General features: G+C 47.8%; 1 protein-coding gene across 2 annotated transcripts in view; it reads right to left on the minus strand.

Annotated features, from left to right (window-relative positions):
- Positions 1-1,151: 1,151 nt before the first annotated feature.
- Positions 1,152-22,625, minus strand: part of LOC140426975 (neuropeptide Y receptor type 6-like) — a 38,831-nt gene continuing 17,357 nt past the window's right edge. For both annotated transcript variants that reach the window (XM_072512326.1, XM_072512327.1), the window contains exons 2-4: positions 15,807-15,913; positions 12,966-13,034; positions 1,152-3,766 (exon numbers count right to left, since the gene is read on the minus strand). In XM_072512326.1, the coding sequence (XP_072368427.1) occupies positions 2,501-3,634 (1,134 nt within the window). In that variant the 5' untranslated portion in view covers positions 3,635-3,766; positions 12,966-13,034; positions 15,807-15,913 and the 3' untranslated portion in view covers positions 1,152-2,500. The remainder of the gene's footprint in view (positions 3,767-12,965; positions 13,035-15,806; positions 15,914-22,625) is intronic.

Genomic DNA, 22,625 nt, shown 5'->3' on the forward strand with positions numbered 1-22,625 from the left:
CTGTTAATGTCAGGCTGCAGCATCATCCGGTACTGATAAGTTGGGACGTCATATCTGCTGGATTGAAGATCCTCAAATCCGAAAAATGAATCCGCATCTGCGTCGGATTCAATGTGGGGGCCGCCAATGTGCAACACGAAAGGTTCGTCCGAGTCATAGTCGTATAGGACCACGGAGCTATCATTGGGCTCGCGAGGTCCGGAAACACTGTAAAGATCATCATCGAAGTATTCGAGGTCGGAATCATCGGCTTGTGCGTAGGTAACTGCTTGTCGGAGGGTTCTTCGGAGGTCAAATTCATCTCCTGGGTCAATTTGCGGCAATGTGCTGTCATTCCAGGTGAGGGAAGGTTGTTTTACAGCTTTAACAGATTTTTGTTTTTTTGATTTGGGACGTTTCCCTTTTAAATTGGATTTGGGACGTTTCCCCTTTAAATTGGTGCAGTCTGGGGCCTCTGACATCCTGACGCTCGGTATGTAGCACGTAGGAAGCGACTGCGCATGCTCAGATCGCTGTTCCTTTACCGATGGCAGTTTTCTTGACTGCGCATGTGCAGCATCTCGCGCATGCGCAAACGAAACTTCCGGTTCTGCGCACTGCTCGCGCAACTGTGCTAGCGTGATACCTTTAGCAAGATGGCCGCCAACCTCGACCCAGCCCTCTCTCAGGCCCGGGATTTCGGCCTCTGGGAATTCGGGCTCCGGGATCCCAGCCACGAGGTGAGTACTGCAGCTTTTCTTACCTTTACTTGCCGATTGGATTGCGTTTTCTTCACAGTACTTGGAGAATTTGTCCAGGACTGCCTGGTAATCGTACGTTTGCTGCCTCCTGAAGAACCTGAACCTTGTGAATATTTCTCTTGCCCTTGCACCGGCGATGGTGAGGAGAAATTCAATTTTTTCGCTATCATCCAGGTCTTGGAGTTCAGCTGCCACCAGGAACAATTCGAACCATTGCCGGAATCGCCGCCAGTTTTCGCGGAGATCGCCGTAGCACTGGAGCGGCTGCGGAACCGGGAGCTCTATCATTTTGCCTGGGCACTGCTGGTTGTCTGTGTACACTGAGGTATGCCGGCAGGTATCGATCCACTCCTGTACCATGTGGTGTTGGGTGCTCTGGTGCACAGATGAGCCAACACAGTTGTATGTGGTACAACTCTATTTTATTTTAACTCTTATAATACAGTTCGTTCTGGATACTCTGCACGTGCTGTCTCCCTGAGTGTGTTTGGTAACAGATCTGTCCTGGTCCTCCTCTGCAGCTAATACTGACCACCGGGGGTCGTGTCTGTGCTTTTATATCTTTCTGTCATTGGTTGTGGTGTTGTGTGTTCTGATTTGTCTGTTGGTGTGTCTATCATGATGTGTGTGTTTGAATATCATGACAGACACCACATCCAACAGTCTGGCCAGGTCAGCATCTCCGAATCGTGGAGCAGGTCTGCGCGGTGGCATGGCTGCGTGCTGTCTGGGCTTTGCTATGTGAGATCAGCTTAGGAGCTGCTCCCACCTCATTAGCGGGGAGCTGCCGAGTGCGGTCCAGGCGAAGCACAGCCGAAGCAGCTGGCGGGACAGTCTTTTCCGGCGTGAAGCCTGTGGGGCATCATTAAGTGCTCTATTTAATGTTAGATACCGGTGACAACTTCGCCGATTCAGCTGTCGGGAAACACCCGGCAAATCCCGCTCGCTACCACACTTAGAAACCTTTCCGTTAGGTCGCGCCCAAGTTCTCTTTGCATTAAGAGGGTTTAATTAAACATTCAGCCTGAACGTGTTTTGGATTGTCTTTTATGCTCTGTGGCAGCTGCATTGAATTCACACTAAGGAGCCCATGTAAAATAAAATCTATAAATGCTGCAACCCCTTTAAATGGACTAAAATGTATATGAAAACAAGAATAATTAGGTAAGTCTTTACTTTGAAAGCTGTTTTAGTTACCATACAGGCATTATATGAATGACTACAATTTAATGCATAAAAACTACTGATGTATAGGAACTTTAAAACCCTGTAGATACCTGTATAACACATTTGTAAATTAGATACATTTAGGGTTATGGAATGCAACAGTGATACACTGACAAAAATTAAAATGTACATTGTTGGCAGTATCTTGTGTGTATGTAACACAGGACCTGGTGAAACTGTACCATTGACCTGCAACAGGCAAGCTACCCCCTTGTCCATTGACAGTGCGTTATTTTGATGATTGAATAAACTTTCTCTTTCGATGAACATTCAGGTTTTTTTTTCTGTTAATTTAATTAAAATTTCACAGCACAGTGGGTGTACCTCTGCCACAAAACTACAGCGGTTCAAGAAGGCAGCTCACCATCACATTCTCAAGGTCAATTAGGGATGGGCAATAAATGCTAGCCTAGCCAGCGAAGCCCACACCCCGTAAATGAATTAAAAAACATAGATGAAATCATCAGTATAAAAATCCACTGTATTTTAATTAGCAAGGAAATAATTAGAACATGGTCGATTTGAAAGTAATCTTATACATTTGGGGAGGAATTGTTCAGTTTCAGAGAGCATTTAGACACATCTGTGTGCATGGCCGAGAGGCCAATATTCTCGTACTCTTCCTGGGTTGATTGGTACTTGCAGTGAATGAGCATGTTTAAGTCTTTCTGGAAATTCTTATTGAGAAATCCATAGAAAATTGGATTGATGCAGGTTGATATCATTGCTGTCAAATGGCAGAGTGTGAACACAAGATTATAGTGGCAGTTCATCAGAACCTCATGATTCCAGTCAAAGACAACATTGAAGATGTTCAATGGCAGCCAGCAGACTGTAAATGCCACTACAATTGAGACCAGCATCATGTTTATTCTTTTGCTTTCATTTATTCTACTCTCATTTTCTCTCATTTTATCCACCATACCATTTCTTTTCTTCAGGCATATAAAGATTTTGAGATAGCAAACAAACATGAAGCATAGCGGGGCAAAATACTGAACCACCAGGAGACACGTTGTAAAGACAAGTCTATCTATTTCTGATGGCCAAATCTCAATGCAGACAAATTTGTCTTTGTAGAATTCTGACTGCGAAGAGACATTTCTGAAAGGGTCGTCTGTAAGCAGATGAAATGTGATGAAGGGGAACGAGATTATTAAAGAGATGAACCAGATCAACCCAATCCCCCAACAGGCGTGGGACACAGCCGGCTTCCAGCCTCGCGGGTTTACAATTAGCTGATGCCTTTCAATAGCAATCAAAACTAAGGAAAATATCGACACAGTAACAGATACACACTGGATAAATGAGTTTGCTTTGCACATGACATCTCCGAATACCCAGTAATCCATCAGTGTGTACACAACAGTGAAAGGAATACACATGACACAGATAAGAACATCAGATACAGAAAGATTTGCAATCAGGATGTTAGTGACATTATGATTTTCTTTCTGCCTTTTTATGATGAATATGAGGCAGAGATTCCCAAAAAGTCCAACTACAGTCACTACACTATATGCAAGAATCAACAGGAACATTACAGGCGAAGAAGCTTGACATGAGTCAAAATCTGAGAATCGAGGCCTAGTGCCATTCGGGATTACTTCAGAAATATTCATGCTGTGATTGTTCATTAAATCTTCCATTTTACCTGCTTTCATCATTCAATCTATTTCCAAATATCTTCATATTAATTTTGAGCTGAAGTAATTTTTCACATCTCTATTGCTTCCAAAAAATACTGATTTTCAATTGTAGATATCCAAGTTTTCTCTTCTGGCTCCTATGAATTTATCCTGTAAATAAAAGAACAAACCAAGATTAATTCACTACGCTTGCGATGGATTCTCACTGACACACAGTCAATTAGACTGACATTCATTTCTTTTTGAAGCTAGAAGCCTTTTGCAACTCACCCCTCTGATTGTGATCTAAGGACCATCATTTTCACAGAAATGCATTTGGGAGACTGAAGAGTCACAGCAGCTGTCTGACTGTTTGGATGGAATGACACAACATTCCTTTTTTGATGTGATTTGCATTGCAGATTTTGCAAAGCAAGGAAAAAATAAGTTAGTTGAATATTTTTCACCAATATAGCGGTCGCTTGGTGTTGAAAATTATTCAAAGTATACTTCTCAAACCTCAGGATATTAATTTTCTGTCAAATACCAATTAGTGCTTCATGGGCACTAACTTAAAATTGCATTAACAAGATCTCACCTTATGAATGTGTTTGCCAAACATTTTGGTTACAGATACAATTAATAAAAATCATAGTGAAATGGAATCACTTGTGCCACGCATTGGCAAGATCAGAATGATATGGCATTTTTTACTTTGTGGAGCTCAACCTTGCAAACAATTCATATTGCTCAAATCTCATTTGACATTCATTGCATGACAAACGAGATGGTTGGGAACTACAATTCTAATTCTCTCAATATATCCAGAAATATTTCTCACATCACATTAATTATTCGACTGCAACCTGCACTCTTACAGTATGTTATTCTGTGTGCTATCATTTCTAGAAAGATACTAGTTGAATTACATAAAGCACAACACTCATTCTGCAGTTGTTTTTACTATAATGCTGGATAGTAATTGATCAGGCATGTAAGTATCATGTGTAAACTTGCAATTAGACCTCAAGCGTAGTGAACGTTCTAGTGTGACTTAAGAGAGCCAACAGCTGTCATAGTTGCACATAAAGTCTAAAAAGGTAAACTTAGCTCATACCATGATGACTGATTTATTTCAAGAGCAGTTTCAATATAACTGTCATAATATCCACTCATGTATATAATGAGATGCAGACAGGCAGTGATTGACACATAGGATGACCAGTAAGTATACAACACAGCACAGCCAATCACCAGACAAGACACTACCACTATAAAGCCAGAGGGCACCAGGTTTCCCGCTCTCTCGGGACCCAGCTACTGAGACAGTCAGAGTCCACGAGCTAGCAAGCACAAACACCATGCGGTAGCTAGTAAGTCTGGCCAGGCTACTACAAGGTTACTAGTCAGATCAGTATAGTGTCGACCCACAGCTGAATATGTACAGCAGTTCATCGAGTTGAACAAAACAGTGTTGGATCTTCTCCTGTGTTAGACGTCTGTTTCTAACTTCCCTGCATCGAGTGCAGTCCACATTGAACCAACCTGCCTAACACATCATGGTACCAGAGTGATATTGATCTTGACGGACCTACCTCGAGTGAATCATCATCGACCAGCAAGCAGCCTTCCAGCGAAATGGAAAACATCCAGCCTCCTCCGCAACTCCGCGTCTCCGGCAACCTCGGCGCCAACTGGAAAATCTTCAAACAAAGGTTCCTCTTGTACATCGAGGCCTGCGACCTCGAGGCAGCATCGGATGCCAGGAAGATCGCGCTATTTCTCTCCACTGCGGGGGGCCACGCCATCCATATCTACAATTCGCTTACATTTGCCGACAACGAAGACAAAACGAAATTCAAAACAGTCCTGCTGAAGGTCGACAGCCACTGCGACATTGAGGTGAATGAGAGCTTTGAACAGTACATCTTCCAGCAGAGGCTTCAGGGTAAGGATGAACCTTTCAGTCCTTCTTGACCCATCTCCACATCCTAGCGCAGTCATGTAACTATGACTCGCCGGCTGATTCCATGATCCGGGATCAGGTCATTTTCGGGGTCCACTCCGACTCCCTGCGGCAGCAGCTCCTTAAAATCAAACAGTTGACCCTCTCTGTCGCTATCGAGACGTGCGTTGTCCATGAGCATGCCAAGAATCGTTACTCCCACATCAGGGAGTCAGAAACTGCAAAGCTGGCCTCCCACGAGGCAGAACGGATGCAGGCCATTGCACAGATGCAAAGCCTGAGCATCAAGGAGAGTGGCCGTTTCGCGCGCTTTTCTCGGATCCCTGCGCATGCACGCCACGACCGAGAGGACGACGAGACCGAAAACCCGACTGTGCAGGTGCGTACGTCGGTCGACCGCACTGCGCATGCACGATGGCGCACGGATCGCGCGGACGTCAGCGTCATGACACGTCCGAATTGTGGCTCCGCCCACTTAAAGCGGCAATGTCCGGCAAGAGGACGTCGATGTCTCCAGTGTGGCAAGCTTGGCCACTACGCAGCCCTCTGCAGATCCACTCCACCGCTCAGCAGCCAGCGATCCCAGCTGCGGCACAGAAGTATCCGCTCAATACAACAAGGCATGCCAGATTCTGATCCCGACAGCCCAACGGACCCTGATGCTGACTGCCTCAAGTCTCCATATCGGGTGGGCATCATAATCACACATGTGCTGGCCTCCACCACACCTGCGCAATGCCTCTCGGTCCTCAGTGTGGATCCCGACGACGAGTGGTGTGCTGTCCTCACAGTTAACAAGGCTTGCATCCGATTTAAACTGGACACCGGCGCGTCTGCGAACCTCATCTCACAATCCGACCTCAACACCATCCGGGCCCGACCAAGCATTCTTCCACCGGCCTGCCAGCTCCTTGACTACAATGGCAATGCCATAGCTGCCAGTGGCGCGTGTCAACTAGGGGTATCCAATAAGGCGATCAAGGCAACGTTACGATTTGAAATCATCAGGCCTGACAGTGCGTCCCTGCTCGGTGCTCGCGCCTGCAAGCTCCTGAACCTGGTTCAGCGAGTCCACACCATGTCATCGTCACCGGCGACGGCCTCGCTCGAGGGAAATATGCAAGCCGACATAGACGACATTATCACCCAGTACCACAGTGTATTCGATGGAATGGGCACGCTCCTGTACTGATACAAAATACTGTTCAAGTCGAACGCCACCCCTGTAATCCATGCACCACGCCGGGTGCCGGCGCCCCTCAAGGATCGTCTGAAAGAGCAACTACAGGACCTCCAAGACCAGGGCATCATCGCGAAGGTCACGGAGCCAACAGACTGGGTCAGCTCCATGGTCTGCGTAAAGAAGCCATCAGGGGAGTTCCGCATTTGCATTGATCCCAAGGATCTAAACCGCAACATCATGTGGGAGCACTACCCGATTCCGAAACGTGAAGAGTTAACCAGTGAAATGGCTCATGCCAAATTCTTCACTAAGCTGGCGCCTCCCGGGGTTTTGGCAAATACAGCTGGACGCGTCCAGTCACAAGCTGGGCACGTTCAACACCCCGTTCGGCCGCTACTGTTACAACCGCACGCCTTTCGGTATCATATCTGCCTCGGAAGTGTTTCATCGCATCATGCAGCAGATGATGGAGGGCATCGAGGGGATACGAGTATACGTGGACAACGTGATCATCTGGTCCACAACGCCCCAGGAACACATCGCTCGCCTCAAGCAGGTCTTCCAGCGAATTCATGGACATGGTCTCCAGCTTAACAGGACCAAGTGCTCATTTGGTCAATCTGATATAAAGTTTCTAGGCAACCACATCTCACGGTAGGGTGTGCGGTCAGACGCCGACAAGGTCTTGGTGATCAATGCCATGAAGACCCTGGAAGTCAAGAAGGCGGTCCTCCGCTTCCTCGGGATGGTCAACTTTCTCGGGAAATTCATTCCCAATATGGCATCCCACACCACGGCCCTCCGCCATCTCGTCAAGAAGTCGACGGAATTCCAGTGGCTGCCCACACATGAAGCGGAATGGCGTGAGCTGAAGGCAAAGCTCACCACAGCCCCAGTTCTAGTGTTCTTCGACCCAATCAAGGAAACCAAGATATCAACTGATGCAAGCCAGGACGGCATTGGGGCAGTGCTCCTCCAGCGAGATGACTCCTTGCCCTGGGCTCCAGTGGCATATGCCTCCAGGGCCATGACGCCCACTGAGCAACGGTATGCCCAGATCGAAAAGGAGTGTCTGGGTCTCCTGACAGGAATAGTCAAGTTTCATGACTACGTTTACGGCCTGCCGGAATTAACGGTGGAAACGGACTACAGGCCTCTAGTCCACATAATCCAGAAGGATTTAAATGACATGACCCCTCAGTTACAGCGAATTCTTCTTTGACTCCGCCGCTATGACTTCGAACTTGTCTACATGCCAGGCAAAGAGCTGATCATTGCAGATGCCCTATTCTGGTCCATCACCACACCGTGTGAACAAGGTGACGTCATCTGTCACATAGAAGCGCAAGTGCAATTGTGTGCCACCAACCTCCCAGCCTCTGACGAACGGGTGGTCCAAATTCATGAGGAAACGGCCAAGGATCCTTTACTGCAGCGTGTGATGCAGCACCTTACCCATGGCTGGCAGAAGGGACAATGTCCCCAATTCTTTAATGTTAAAGACAAACTGACGGTTGTGAAGGAAATCCTTCTGAAACTCGACAGGATCGTTATTCCTCAAAGCATGCAGGCTATGGTGCTGGGTCAACTCCATGAGGGTCACCTTGGAGTCGAGAAATGCCGACGCAGAGCTCGGGAGGCGGTTTACTGGTCGGGCATTAACCAGGATATTGCCAACACGGTCCTCAACTGCCCCACCTGTCAGAAGTTTCAACCGGCTCAACCCAAGGAAACACTGCAACAGCACGAGATCGTGACCTCTCCGTGGTCCAAAGTACGTGTAGACCTTTTTCGCGCCAAGGGGCATGACTACGTACTCCTGGTCGACTACTTCTCCATTAACCCAGAAGTGGTGAAACTGTCCGACCTCATGTCGAAGGCGGTCATCAAAGCCTGCAAAGAAACGTTCACCAGGCACGGGATACCGCTCACGGTAATGAGCGACAACGGTCTATGCTTTTACAGCCAAGAATGATCTGATTTTGCCTACAACTTCCATCACGTTACCTCCAGTCCCCACTACCCGCAATCAAATAGGAAGGCCGAGAAAGGGGTCCATATTGTCAAGCGGTTGCTGTGCAAAGCTGCAGACTCAGGCTCCGACTTCAACCTGGCAATGCTGGCATACAGGGCAACCCCACTGTCCACTGGGTTGTCTCCAACGCAAATGCTCATGAATCGCACTCTGAGGACCACAGTTCCAGCCATCCATGTTCCAGACCTTGACCACCTCACGGTACTACAAAACGTGCAGCAGTCCCCGGCCCAACAGAAGGCCACATATGATGCTCATGCCACGGATTTACCTGAACTGGCTCCAGCCGATCATGTTCGCGTCCAGTTGCCTGAGGGCGGTTGGTCAGCCACAGCTGTTGTTGTCAAACATGTTGCCCCGAGGTCTTTCATGGTTCGCATGGCTGATGGCTCCCTGCTACGGCGCAACAGACGGGCATTGCAAAGAGTTTCACGCCCACCACCTGACGGCAGTGCTCCGCCGGCTATCATACTTCCTCAGGACGTACCCTGCCACGAGGCCACCGATCTACCAGCGATCCTGCCGGCCCACGCGACCACCGCAATTGCAGTGATCCCACCTCTCCACGTGCAGGCGGCTCCTGATCCACCTCTGCGGCGATCGACAAGAATTTGTCACCCGCCACAAAGACTGAATCTGTAGACTTAACTTTTGTAAATTTTTGTGACTGAATCCATCGACTTAACTCTTGTAAATATTGCTTAGTTTGCCATGTATCTGCACTATCGACATCTTCCCATGTATATACGTTTGTTCAATCACCGTTTGTATACAGTCAGGTATATATATATATATATATTACACACCCCAGTATTTATTTAACTAAAAAAAAAAGGGGAGATGTCATAATATCCACTCATGTATATAATGAGATGCAGACAGGCAGTGATTGACACATAGGATGACCAGTAAGTATACAACACAGCACAGCCAATCACCAGACAGGACACTACCACTATAAAGCCAGAGGGCACCAGGTTTCCCGCTCTCTCGGGACCCAGCTACTGAGACAGTCAGAGTTCACGAGCTAGCAAGCACAAACACCATGCGGTAGCTAGTAAGTCTGGTCAGGCGACTACAAGGTCACTAGTCAGATCAGTATAGTGTCGACCCACAGCTGAATATGTACAGTAGTTCATCTAGTTGAATAAAACAGTGTTGGATCTTCTCCTGTGTTAGACGTCTGTTTCTAACTTCCCTGCATCGAGTGCAGTCCACATCGAACCAACCTGCCTAACACATTAAAAACTGATACCAGAGTTGCCTAAAATTTAATAGCAAGCTATCGTTTGCATTAATGCTGTTCAGATCTCATATGTTGAGGTGACAGTAGAATACAAAGTTAGGAAAGGGGGTGGCGTAGTCGTATTCTCACTGGACAAGTAAACCAGAGACCCAGAGTAATGCTCTGGGGACCCGGGTCAAATCTGCAGATGTTGAAAATTGAATTCAGTAACAATCTGGAATTAAAAGTCTAATAATGACCATGAAACCATTGTTGATTGTTGTAAGAACCCAAGTGGTTCACTGATGTCCTTTAGGGAAGGAAATCTGCCATCCTTACCTGGTCTGGCCTACATGTGACTCCAGACCCACAGCAATGTGGTTGACTCTTAACTTCCCCCTTGAGGGCAACTAGGGATGGGCAATAAATGCTGGCACAGCCTGCGATGCTCACATCCCATGAACAAATAAAAAAACCATACATGAACAAACAATTACAACTGCCTATTTGTCATTAATGATGTAAGTGTCTCCACAGCAATGGTGCAGAATGTGCATCAAGCCAGACCCCAGGAATTTTCAAATAGTCACTGACCATGGTTAAAGGGTAAGTTCAAGTATTCTGGTTTGGCTGTTGCCATTGGTGCCGGTTGTTCTTGCAAGACCCATTTCTCACCTCTTTCACATTCTGCCCAGAGCTCTCTTCTGCTTATTTGAACCCCTGGAAAGGCAACAGTTCGTGGCCATTGAGCTGCGTCCTCCACTAGGTGCCCATAAAATGGAAAAACAGCATTGAGAAAAGAACCATGTTGCCCATCTCTTCTCCAAGTCAGGCTGAATATTCAAGGGTACCTTCATCTGACTGAGAATCAGCATTTGGGAAGACGATGAATCGACATTCAAATCAAATCACCCCAGTCATTTTACCCATTTCAACCTGAGATACTTATTAATTATATCTGTCAGGAGTTCATGAGGAAAGGTAAAGATTGGATGGAATCATGCTTATTTGTTTTCTGTGGTCAAAAAGAAGGTTATGCAGCTGTTCGTGCTGTTGCTGCTGGTGGGGTTCCATCCCCAAGAGGCATAAAGTGGGATTTTACCACCCCTTATGGGTGTTTTTGGTGGGGTTGGAGGGTGCACAAATAGAATGGATGGCTGACCCACTGCCTTCCTTCCCACCTGGAGCTTCCCCACACAATACTTAAAGAACTGGCTTTTGACAAGATCCCGCATTAGAGATTAGCATATAAATTTAAAGCAAATGGGATTGGGGGTAGTGCATTGAGGTGGATAGAAAACTGATTGGCAGACAGGGAACAAAGTGTAGGTATAAACGGGTCTTCTTCCAAATGGCAGGCAGTGTCTATGGGGTACCGCAGGGATCTTTGCTGGGACCCCAGCTATTCATAATATATATTAATGATTTAGATGAGGGAACTAAATGTAATATCGCCACAACATTGTGTGGGGTTGGTGGTATGCTTTATCTTAGATTATCATAGATTATCATAGAATTTACAGTGCAGAAGGAGGCCATTCAGCCCATCGAGTCTGCACCGGCTCTTGGAAAGAGCACCCTACCCAAGGTCAACACCTCCACCCTATCCCCATAACCCAGTAACTCCACCCAACACTAAGGGCTATTTTGGACACTAAGGGCAATTTTATCATGGCCAATCCACCTAACCTGCACATCTTTGGACTGTGGGAGGAAACCGGAGCACCCGGAGAAAACCCACGCACACACGGGGAGGATGTGCAGACTCCGCACAGACAGTGACCCAAGCCAAAATCGAACCTGGGACCCTGGAGCTGTGAAGCAATTGTGCTAACCACAATGCTACCGTGCTGCCCACATCTTGGTGAGTGTGGAATGATCCAATGCCTTGTACAATAATGAGCTGGATATATTATATTGTCTAGGTAACATAATTACCTGTACTGTCCTATTTTATAAATGCATATGTTACTGCAGTCATTTAAGATGATCAGTTTTGGAAGAGATTTCATTTCTTTCTAAAGGTCTACTAACATGAACAAACGCTGATTGTTTAAAAAGTAAACATTACATATAATATTTAAAAATCTGGCCACTATTATTGTAACTTTATTTTTGACATGCAGATTTAATGTCCAATTGTTAAAATACCATCTTCTCACATCAAATACACATATTTCAGTTGTCACAGGTGGAACTTTCAAAGGGCTATAGGCTCAGAACCCAGTGTGGGCTGCTCTTGTAGATTGCTGGAGGTTGTGTCGGGATACTGATGCCTCCGGGAAAGTTTCCAATTTCGAATTGGCTGCCAGGTGGTTTTGGGTGCGGGGGGGGGGGCAGGGAGATGGTGGAAGTGGGAAGGCACTCACCTCCATTTAATGGACCCTCATGTTCCTTAAGGAGCTTGTTAAGGAGTCTATCTGAAACGGATTGAGAATTCTTTTCCCATCATCTCTGAACAGCTTTGTGCAGAGTAGTACACAGTTGTCAGCTTGGTTGTGTGGCTTGGATAAGTTGCTTTGCACATCTTTTTAAATATAATCAGTGGATCCAGTGCGCGCTGGCTGCTTCTACTTATCTTCTTCATGGCGACTTGCAACCGCATTCCACCTCAAGGACCTGCCTGCTCTTATCAGCAAGACAGAGACAGCCCCCAATATGGCTGCCACCTGCCATTGCTGCTGGTGTCAGGCAGGCCGCTCCCACTTCCTGAAAACACTCTTGACATCTCTAATTGGACAATGGGCTCACCGCCTGGTCAATTAGGCCATGTGCATGTCAAGATCGGGTCACAAGTGCAATGCAGCTTGGGCTTAAAGTCAGGACCCAGAATTCATTCTGGTGTTCAATTCCCAACCCTGCATTGAAAACACGGCCTCTGAGAACATACCATAATTTTTGATTTGGAGCAACTACTTATATTTCCAAATGTTGTTTTCATGTCCAATGATTCATCCTTACCAGAAAAACAAGGCTTTCACAGAAGTGACTATTTGAAAATAGTCTCTCAGTCTCTGGATCCTGTTGTGTCTGAAATAGAATGGGTTAAAAAATGTAAGATTTATAATTTTTACTAACTCTGCAAAATGTTAACAGCAACAGAGTGAGAAAATAATTTGCTCCCTGGGGATAGTTAGGCACATTGATATCAATGTTCTGCCACAAAAACTGGCAAACAGAGAAAAGAACAGTGAAAGCTGAGGGAATGGGCAATTAGACAGGTCTATCTGACGTCATCTTCATTACTATCAGGTCATAGCCACATGCAGAGATGCCAACAACACAATTTTCTTTCAATTCACATCTTCATGTCAATCAATACCACTATCATTGCTCCAAAATAATGAATAGTAAATGACTTGATTTATGGACATGTTGCTGAAATTATCCCTGCTCATACCTGTGTTTCAGTTCTTCAGCCCACAGCAACTGTTCTTTTAGATTGCATTCATAATTATGTTTTTGTATAGATGCTTTTATCAGGATTTAGACCATTCAATTTTAGCTAAATTTGAATAAGGTAGTCGTTTGAGCTCTTACTGTAGTTCCACTCATGATCACTGTGTTGCTACTGATTTTTTAAATGAAAACTATAGGTCTAAAATTCCTAGTGATTGCATTGGGCCCTCCATTGGCAATTTGCTTAGCTGGCTGAAACTCACAAGTGAGACTCAGAACTGCCCATTTATCAAACAGTATTAATCACCCTTCTTCAGATCTGAAGGTGGGTAGTAATGTGATGGATTATATAGTTGTAGAGGGCGGGTGAGTAGGTGGAGCAGACTAGAAGGTCATGGATTGGTGCGAGGAAGGAGAGATTGACAAAGGTGTCATGCTCACAAGACAATGCAAGTGTCTTAAAGACTAAAGACTAAAGAAGGTGCCAATAGTGGCATAAAGGTAAGATAGCAGCATGTATTAATAGAAGAGCAAAACTAAAGAACAAGTTCTGGGAGTAACAAATAGCATTATTATAGAGCCCAGTAAATTAACAGGTGAAGTCAGAGTAACGGCGAAAATAATGACATCTGAATAAGGGTTATTGTGCATATGTGTGAATGCACAGAGTATAAGATTGGGAGTTACAGGTGCAGATTGCAGTGTGGAATATGATGTTGTGGTGATAACAGAGACCTGGCTCAAGGAAGACAGGACTGGGTGTTTAATATTCCTGGGTACAAGGTGTTCAGAAAATATGGGAACAGACGGAAAGGAGGTGTGGTGCAGTGGTGGTTAAGAAGAGCATTACAGTGCTGCAGAAAGAGCATGTCCCAGAGGATTCAAGGAAACAATCAATTTTGCTAAGCAAAGGAAAAAAAAGATGCAACTACATTGCCCTTTGTAGTCTATAGACTGCCAACTAGTGAGAAGCTGTAGAAGAATCTGCAGGGAAATTTTAGAGAACTGCAAACATTATAGAGTAGCTTTGAAGGGGGACTTTAATGACTTGAATGTAGACTGGGTTAGCGATAGTGTAAAGGGCGGAAAGGGACAAATTCCTAGATTATGTCCAGGACAATTTTCTACAGCAGTATGTATCCAGACCAGAAAGAAAGGATGCACTGTTTGACCTGGTTCTTGATAATGAGGTGGGCCAAGTAGATCAATTGTCAGTGGTGGAACATTTAGGAGACAGTGACCATGATTTAGGGTGATGATGGAAAAGGAAAATAGGCATCCAGAGGAAGAATAATTAACTGGGGCAGAGCCAAATTCATTGGGGAAAGAACACATCTGGGCCCTGGACAGTGAGGACGGAGGAGGTAAAGGGACAGGATTTGCACCTTCTGCGATTGCATAGGAAGGTGGCATGGGAAGGGTGAATGGTTGTGGGTGATAGAGGAGTAGACCAGGATGTCACAGAGGGAGTAGTCCAAAGGCCCCAAATACTCATTTCAGGTGAAGCAGCACATCACTTGCACCTCCTTCAATTTGGTCCACTCTATTCGCTGCTTCCTATGCGTCTCCTCTACATTGGGAGGCTTAGCGCAGATTGGGTGACCGCATTGCAGAATGCCTTCTCTCAGTCCGTAAGTATGACCCCAATCTTCCTGTTGCTTGCCATTTCAACTCAGCATTTTGTGCTCACTCCCACATGTCCGTCCTTGGCCTGCTGCAATGTTCCAGTGAAGCCTGACGCAAACTGGAGGAACTGCACTTCATCTTCTGCTTAGGTACGTTACAGAATCTTGACTCAACATTGAGTTCAACAACTTTAGACTGTGAACTTCTGCCTTCGCCTTGAGACTTTTTTTATTTGCCCCAACACAAAACCCCCACCTCCCCATAGGGTCATCTGTCACTGTTCTTTAGTTTGGCTTTCACTGAGTACCTTCTCCATCCCCATCTCCAACTATATAATTCGTCACATTTCCACCTCTCCTCAGCGCTGAAGAATAGACTTGAAATGTTAATTCTGTTTCTTTCTCCACAGATGCTGCCAGACCTGTTGAGTTAATCCAACATTTTCTGATTTTATTTCAGATTTCCAATATCAGCAGTACTTTGCTATTGATCACCCCACTAGCTGTACTGCCCCCCACAGCTTTGCCAAGTTCTGACCAAGCACAATGAATGGAGACTCCAGTTAGGGAGTCCTCAGTCTGATTTTGCCCTTATGGCATTATTTGCCTTGTGAGGTAATTGCCAAACTTCCATCATGAGGCAAATTAGAAACTGCTGTAAATGGGTTTTTCCATTCTTCTCAGCAGTTCCCATGATTTACCACCATAATTACAATAGAAGATTAGTTGTAACCTGAAGGAATTTTAGTTCCAATATAATTTTCCTCTGCAGTCATACCTGGAACTAAGGAATTAGGAGCAGAAGTAGGGAATTCAGCCCTTCGAGCCTGCTCCGCCATTGACTCAGGGCATGGCTGATGTCTTCGTGGTCTCAAATCCACCTCTCTGAATATAAAACGTAAAACACACTGTTCAGGTTTTGAGATGTCAAGTTTCTATCATTAATATAGGAAGAAATAATAATTCTATAATAATAATAATCTTTATTGTCACAAGTAGGCTTACATTAGCACTGCAATGAAGTTACTGTGAAAATCCCCTAGTTGTCCCTAGTTCCACCTGCTCGGGTACACTGAGGGAGAATTCAGAATGTCTAATTCACCAAACAGCACATCTTTCGGGACTTGTAGGAGGAAACCGGAGCACCCGGAGGAAACCCACGCAGACACAGGGATAACGTGCAGAGTCCGCACAGATAGTGAACCAAGCCTGGAATCGAACCTGGGACCCTGGCACTGTGAAGCAACAGTGCTACCCACTGTGCTACCGTGCTGTCCATCCATCCACTGTGCTCCAGAAGAGAAGGTTCAGAAGATTTATGTTAAATATAAACATTTTTATGACAAAATAACATTGAAAGTGAAACAGAAATTTCTAGAAATACTCAGCAGAGATGGCAGCATCTGTGGAGAGGGCTAAACAATGATTTTCATACTGCCAACTTGCTGTGCATTTCCAGAATTTTCTGCCTTTATTTCAGATTTTCAGCACACTGTGTTAGTAGTAGTTAGCAACAGGATAAGGCACAGAGATAAAATTATATGGACTGAACTGCTGGAACCATGGAAATATTCTGTCAAAGAAGCCAGCAAGTCAAGAATATAAAATGGATGTTGTTCTGAAATTTGAAATTCTGAAATTGCCAATTGGTATTCCTTTGTTTACGATGTTAATGGAAGATGCAAAGCAGTCTGTACAGGAAAGGTGAGGCAACATTTGTGGGGGATGTGTCTTACAAGATATCGCATCAATGCCACCCCCCCCAAAAAGATTTACAGGTCACGCAATCCAGATAAAGGGGCGTCATTCTCCGCCGGCGGGAGTCTCCGTTTTGCCGGCGCCCGGGGGTTTCCCGACGGCGTGGGGCTGCCCCACAATGGGAAACCCCATTGACCGGCCGGTGTAACGGAGCATCCCGCCGGCCGGTCGGGGCAGAAATGTGGCGGGGTGGGTAGGAGAATTTCGCCCGAGGTCTCAGACATATTGGGCAGGATTCTCCGAACCCCCCCCCCCCCCCCCCGCCAGGCTGGAGAATCCCCGGCGGCTGCCGTATTCTCCAGCAACGTTTTTCGGGTGGGAGCGGGATTCCCACCACGCTGGTTAGGGGCCATTGGCAGCGGCCCCCCCCCCCCCGCCGATTCTCCGGGCCCCGGAGGCACGAGATACCATCCACATTTGGCCAGTCCTGCTGGCTTGGGTTATGTATGGTTCCATACGGTGGGACCTGGCAGGTAAGTCGTCGGGGGCGGTCCTCGGGGGGGGGAGGGGGGGGGGGGGGCGCAGGGGGATCCGACCCCAGGGCGACCCCCAGGGTGGGATTTGGGCCCACTGATTCGGGCCCACCGATCTGCGGGCAGGCCTGTTCCGTGGGGGCACTTCCTCCTTTCGCGCCGGGCCCATGTAGGGCTCCGCCATGGCTGGCGTGGAGAAGAGAACCCCCCGCGCATGTGCCAAAATACGACGGGCGATCTGCGCATGCGCGGAATCACGCCTGCGGTTCCGCGATGTGCGAGATCACAACGGCCGTTCCGCGCATGGGCGAACACGCGCAGCCCCTTCGCCGCTGGCTGGAGCGGCGCCAACCCATCCGGCGTCCACCTAGCCCCCTGGACAGGTGAGAATTCCTCACCTTGGGGCCTGTTGACGTCAGAGTCGTTGGCACCGGTTTTCCCGCCGGCGTGGGGACTTAGTCCCCGGAAGGGAGAAACCCGGCCATAACCTCTGACCATTACAGTATCAGTAGGCGGGCCCACCACATGGTTCTTGTGGAGACAAAGTCATATCTTCACAGAGGGAACCTTCCATCGTATTATGTGGGACTACAACACCCCAAATGGGAGAGATTGTACAGGTCTAGCAGTTCAAAATCGAGCATCCATGAGGTGCTGTGGGCCATCAACATCAGCAGCAACAGAATTCTACTCAACCATAATCTGTAACCTCATGGCTTGGCATATTCCTCACTCAAACATTATCAGCATGGCACGGTAGTACAGTGGTTAGCACTGTTGCCTCACAGCGCATGGAACCCCGGTTCGATTCCCGGCTTGGGTCACTGTCTGTGCGGAGTCTGCACGTTCTCCCCGTGTCTACGTGGGTTTGCTCCGTGCCCTCGGGTTTCCACCCACAAGTCCTTAAAGATGTCCTTGTAAGGTGAATTGGACATTCTGAATTCTCCCTCCGTGTACCCGAACAGGCGCCGGAATGTAGCGACGAAGGGACTTTCACAGTAACATCATTGCAGTGTTAATGTAAGCCTACTTGTGACACTAATGAAAATTGTTATTATCACATCAGAGGATCAAGTGTCAGTCTGGTGAAGCTGCAACACTTGACTATATTCATGCTAAACAGAGGAAACAGCTTGCGATAGGCAAAGCTAAGCAATCCCACAACCAACGGATCAGGTAAAAGCTCTACAATCCTGCCACAGCCAGTTGTGAAGGCTGGTGGACAATTGAACAACTAACCCGAGGGGAGGCTTCACAGATATCCCCATCTTCAATGATGGATGTCCCACCACCTAAGTGCAAAAGTAAGGCTTCAGCTGATGTGTTCAGTAAGTTGGTTCAACGTTGACTGCAACTGGATGCAGTGAAATTAGAAACAGGCTTCTGACACAGGAGATGGTCCAACACTGTTTTATTGAACTTCCTGATTGTGAGTGAGTGAGTGAGTGAGAGAGAGAGAGATGGTGTCCTGTCTGGTGATTGGTTGTTATGTGTCATGTGTGTTCATTGGTTATCCGGTGTGTCAATCACTGCCTGTCTCCATCTCATTATTTACATGAGTGGATATTAAGACATCAGCAAAAGTCACCATCTTCAGTCAGAAGTGCCATGTGGATGATCCATTTCAGCCTCCTCCTGAAGTCCCCAGCATCACAGATACCAGTCTGTAGCCAATTATCCAGACAATTTGATTTACTCTATGTGATACTAATAAATGGCTTAATGCATTGGATACAGCAAAGGCTATGGACCCTGATAACATTCCAGCTCTACTACAGAAAACTTAAGCTCCAGAGGTAGCTGTGCCCCAAGCCAAGCTGTTCCAGTACAGCGACAACTGATATGAAAAATTGCCTAGATATGTTCTGTCCACAAAATGCAGAACAAATCCAATCCGGCCATTTACTGCCTCATCAGCCTAATTACTTGCCATCACTTTGCTAATGATTGAGCCATTGACAGGGCTATCAAGTGGTTCCTACAAAATAATAATCTGTTCGTCAATGCTTGGTTTAGGTTCAACCAGGAGCATGTGGTTCCCAACCTCATTACAGCCTGTTCCAAATATAGACAAAAGAGCTGAATTCCAGAGGCAAGATGAGGGTGGCTGCTCTTGACATCAAGCCAACCTTTGAATGATCACAGTATCAAGGAGCATAATAAATTTGAAGTCAATGGAAATCAGGGCAAAATTTCTCCACTGGTTGGATTCTGGGGCGGGATTCTCCCGCAATTGGCGGGATGGCCTGATGCCGGTGCCAAGAACGGTGCGAACCACTCCGGCGTTGGGCCACCGGAAGTTGCGGAATCCTCCGCACTTCCAGGGGCTAGACCAGCGGCGGAGGTGTTGGTGCCGCGCCAACCGGTGCCGAAGGGCCGGCGCGAGTTGGCTCATGTGCAGACCGCCCCGTGTGTTTCCTGCGCATGCGCAGGGGGACTCTCCTCCGCGCCGGCCATGGCGGAGCCCTACAGAGGTCGGCACGGAAGGAAGGAGTGCCCCCACGGTACAGGCCCGCCCACAGATCGGGGGGGCCCTGATCGCGGGCCAGGCCACCGTGGGCGCCCCCCCGGGGCCAGATCGCCCCGCACCCCCCCCCGAGGACTTCAGTAGCCGGCCTACAAGCCAGGTCCCACCGGGATGGACCATGTCCATTTCACTCCGGCGGGACTGTCCAGGAACTGACGGCCGCTCGGCCCATCGGGGCCCGGAGAATTGCCGGGGGGGCCGCTGCCAACGGCCCCCGACTGGCGCAGCATGTTCCCCGCCCCTGCCCGAAAACCGGCGCCAGAGAATACGGAGATTCGGCGGGGGCGGGAATCGCACCACGCCGGTCGGTGGGCCCACCCCTGGCGATTCTCCGGTCTGCGATGGGCCAAAGTCCCGCCGCTGTCAACCTAGGCCAGCCGGCGTGGATTGAATCACCTTTTGAACGGCGGGACAAGGCGGCGCGGGCGGGCTCCAGGGTCCTGGGGGGGGGCGCGGGGTGATCTGGCCCTGGGGGGGGGGGTGCCCCCACGGTGGCGTAGCCCGCGATCGGGGCCCACCGATCCGCGGGCGGGCCTGTGCCATGGGGGCACTCTTTTCCTTCCGCCTTCGCCATGGTCTTCACTATGGCGGATGCGGAAGAGACATAAGAACATAAGAACTAGGAACAGGAGTAGGCCATCTGGCCCCTCGAGCCTGCTCCGCCATTTAATGAGAGCATGGCTGATCTTTGTGGACTCAGCTCCACTCTCCGGCCCGTACACCATATCCCCGAATCCCTTTATTCTTTAGAAAATGTGGTGGTATGTATTAGGGGTAATACGGTACACCAGGAATGCCGAGGAGCTATTGGAGGACAGATGCTGGATCCCGATTGGATCCTCCACCTACTGGGCTCCACCCAGATAGGAGGGGGATAAGAACCTGGGTTTAATCCCCGCAGCTGCATTCTGTGACTGAACAAGTCTGCTCAATAAAGCCTCGATTGAAGTTCTTTACGTCTCGCCTCGTGTGTGATCGATGGTGCTACAGAAAGGCATCTATCTTTTTCTTAAAAACGTTTAAAGAAGGAGCCTCAACTGCTTCACTGGGCAAGGAATTCCAGAGATTCACAACCCTTTGGGTGAAGACGTTCCTCCTACACTCCGTCCTAAATCTACCTCCCCTTATTTTGAGGCTATGACCCCTAGTTCTGCTTTCCCCGACCAGTGGAAACAACCTGCCCGCATCTATCCTATCTATGGAGACCCCCTCCACTGCGCATGCACGGGGATGCCGTGAGCGGCCGCTGACGCTCCCGCGCATGCGTCGCCCGGCGAAGTAATTTCCAAGTCAGCTGGCGGGGCAGAAATCAGTCCGGCTCGGGCCTACCCCCTCAAGGTGAGGGCTCGGCCCCTCAAGATGCGGAGAATTCCGCACCTTTGGGGCGGCGCGATGCTGGACTGATTTGCGCCGTTTTTGGCGCCGGTCGGCGGACATCGCGCCGATTGCGGAGAATCCTGCCCATGGTGTCCACAGATGTGGGGACTTAAAGAAAGTTGGTGGGTTGCTTAGCCAAAAGTTATTGAAAAACTGCTGCCTCTTTTTGCACTATAGCCCATTGAACAACACACCAATCAGGAAGTTGTTGGGCCAGCAGCAGACCATCCCCTGGAATTAAGTCCCAGGGTAGAAGTATAGCATACTGAGAGCTGCCAGCCAATCAGAGGCTGACAGCTTTTGTGCTCAGCGGTACTACTGGGGAGGCCATGGCTGCTGCCGGAAGGACAGGCACTGGAGTCCCAGGATCACGGCCTGACTCAGGGGTGCAGGATGTTCAGCAGCAAGGGCAAGGATTGGCTTTCAGTGAGCACCACCCAGCCTCCCCCCCTCCACCTTCCCAACCATAGTCAAATCCCTCGATCTGGCACTGAGTGCCTTTGATTAAGGCCCCTTAACCTCCACAACTCTAGATGACAAAATGGTCTCAAAGTTTTACCTGCCATGCAAAACACAGGTTCACCCGCAGGGGGGGGGGGGGGTTAATACGAGTGGCAGTGAGGTGAGGAACTTAAAGTGGTTATTAATTGGCCACTTAAAGGTCTCAATTGGCAGCAAGGCGAGAAGGTCAACTATGGACTTTCATGCCTGGAACGTAATTCTGGTGGAGACGGGATGGCGGTGAGCTTCCAGTAAGCCACCATCCCACCTAATTACATGCCCTTTCTGCCTCTAAACTTTCCACCAGTGAGAGCACAAGGTTACAGTCCATGTGTGTGTGTACAAATCCTGTACGTTCTGAGATGTCTTAAAGTAATGTAAATAAACTATTGTAGTTGGAACGTCTCTGCATTGTTCTGAGATAAATTCAACATCTAAGGTATACAGCAACCCAATTAATACATAACAAATAGCACTTGCTTTCTCTAAGTTTTCTTATGCTTACGTTTATTTCTTATGTTTGTTTCTGTTTTAAAATGTGTAATTTTGTGGCATAGTTCTTTCACTTAATTACTGGGTTTTCACATTTTTCTTTAATCGTTGTGGTCCCGATTGGGAATGTACCATTCCCTTTGGACTGAGGACCCAAAAAAGCAACAAAGATGCAAGAGTGCTTCTCTGTACCACACAAATAAAAGGTCCTGCCATGTCCGAGACCTGCTGCCCTGTCCCACAATCAGGGACCTCTCATAACTCGACCACTTAAATATATGTTGTGTGCTGATTTCTTGGGACCCAAAAACAGCCCTTTGCCGTCAAAAATTCTGTTCTCAATTGCCGACCTCTTCTTCAGATTCAGGTGGAATTATCAAATTGTGGACTGATTTTGAGGCCCAGCTGTAAAAAAGCTGCAATGGGCTGGGTCTCCTTAATGGTGCTCCGGAAGGACTAGTCGGCTGTT

Source organism: Scyliorhinus torazame, chromosome 7 (assembly GCF_047496885.1).
Source record: "Scyliorhinus torazame isolate Kashiwa2021f chromosome 7, sScyTor2.1, whole genome shotgun sequence".
In the NCBI taxonomy this organism is placed as follows: domain Eukaryota; kingdom Metazoa; phylum Chordata; class Chondrichthyes; order Carcharhiniformes; family Scyliorhinidae; genus Scyliorhinus; species Scyliorhinus torazame.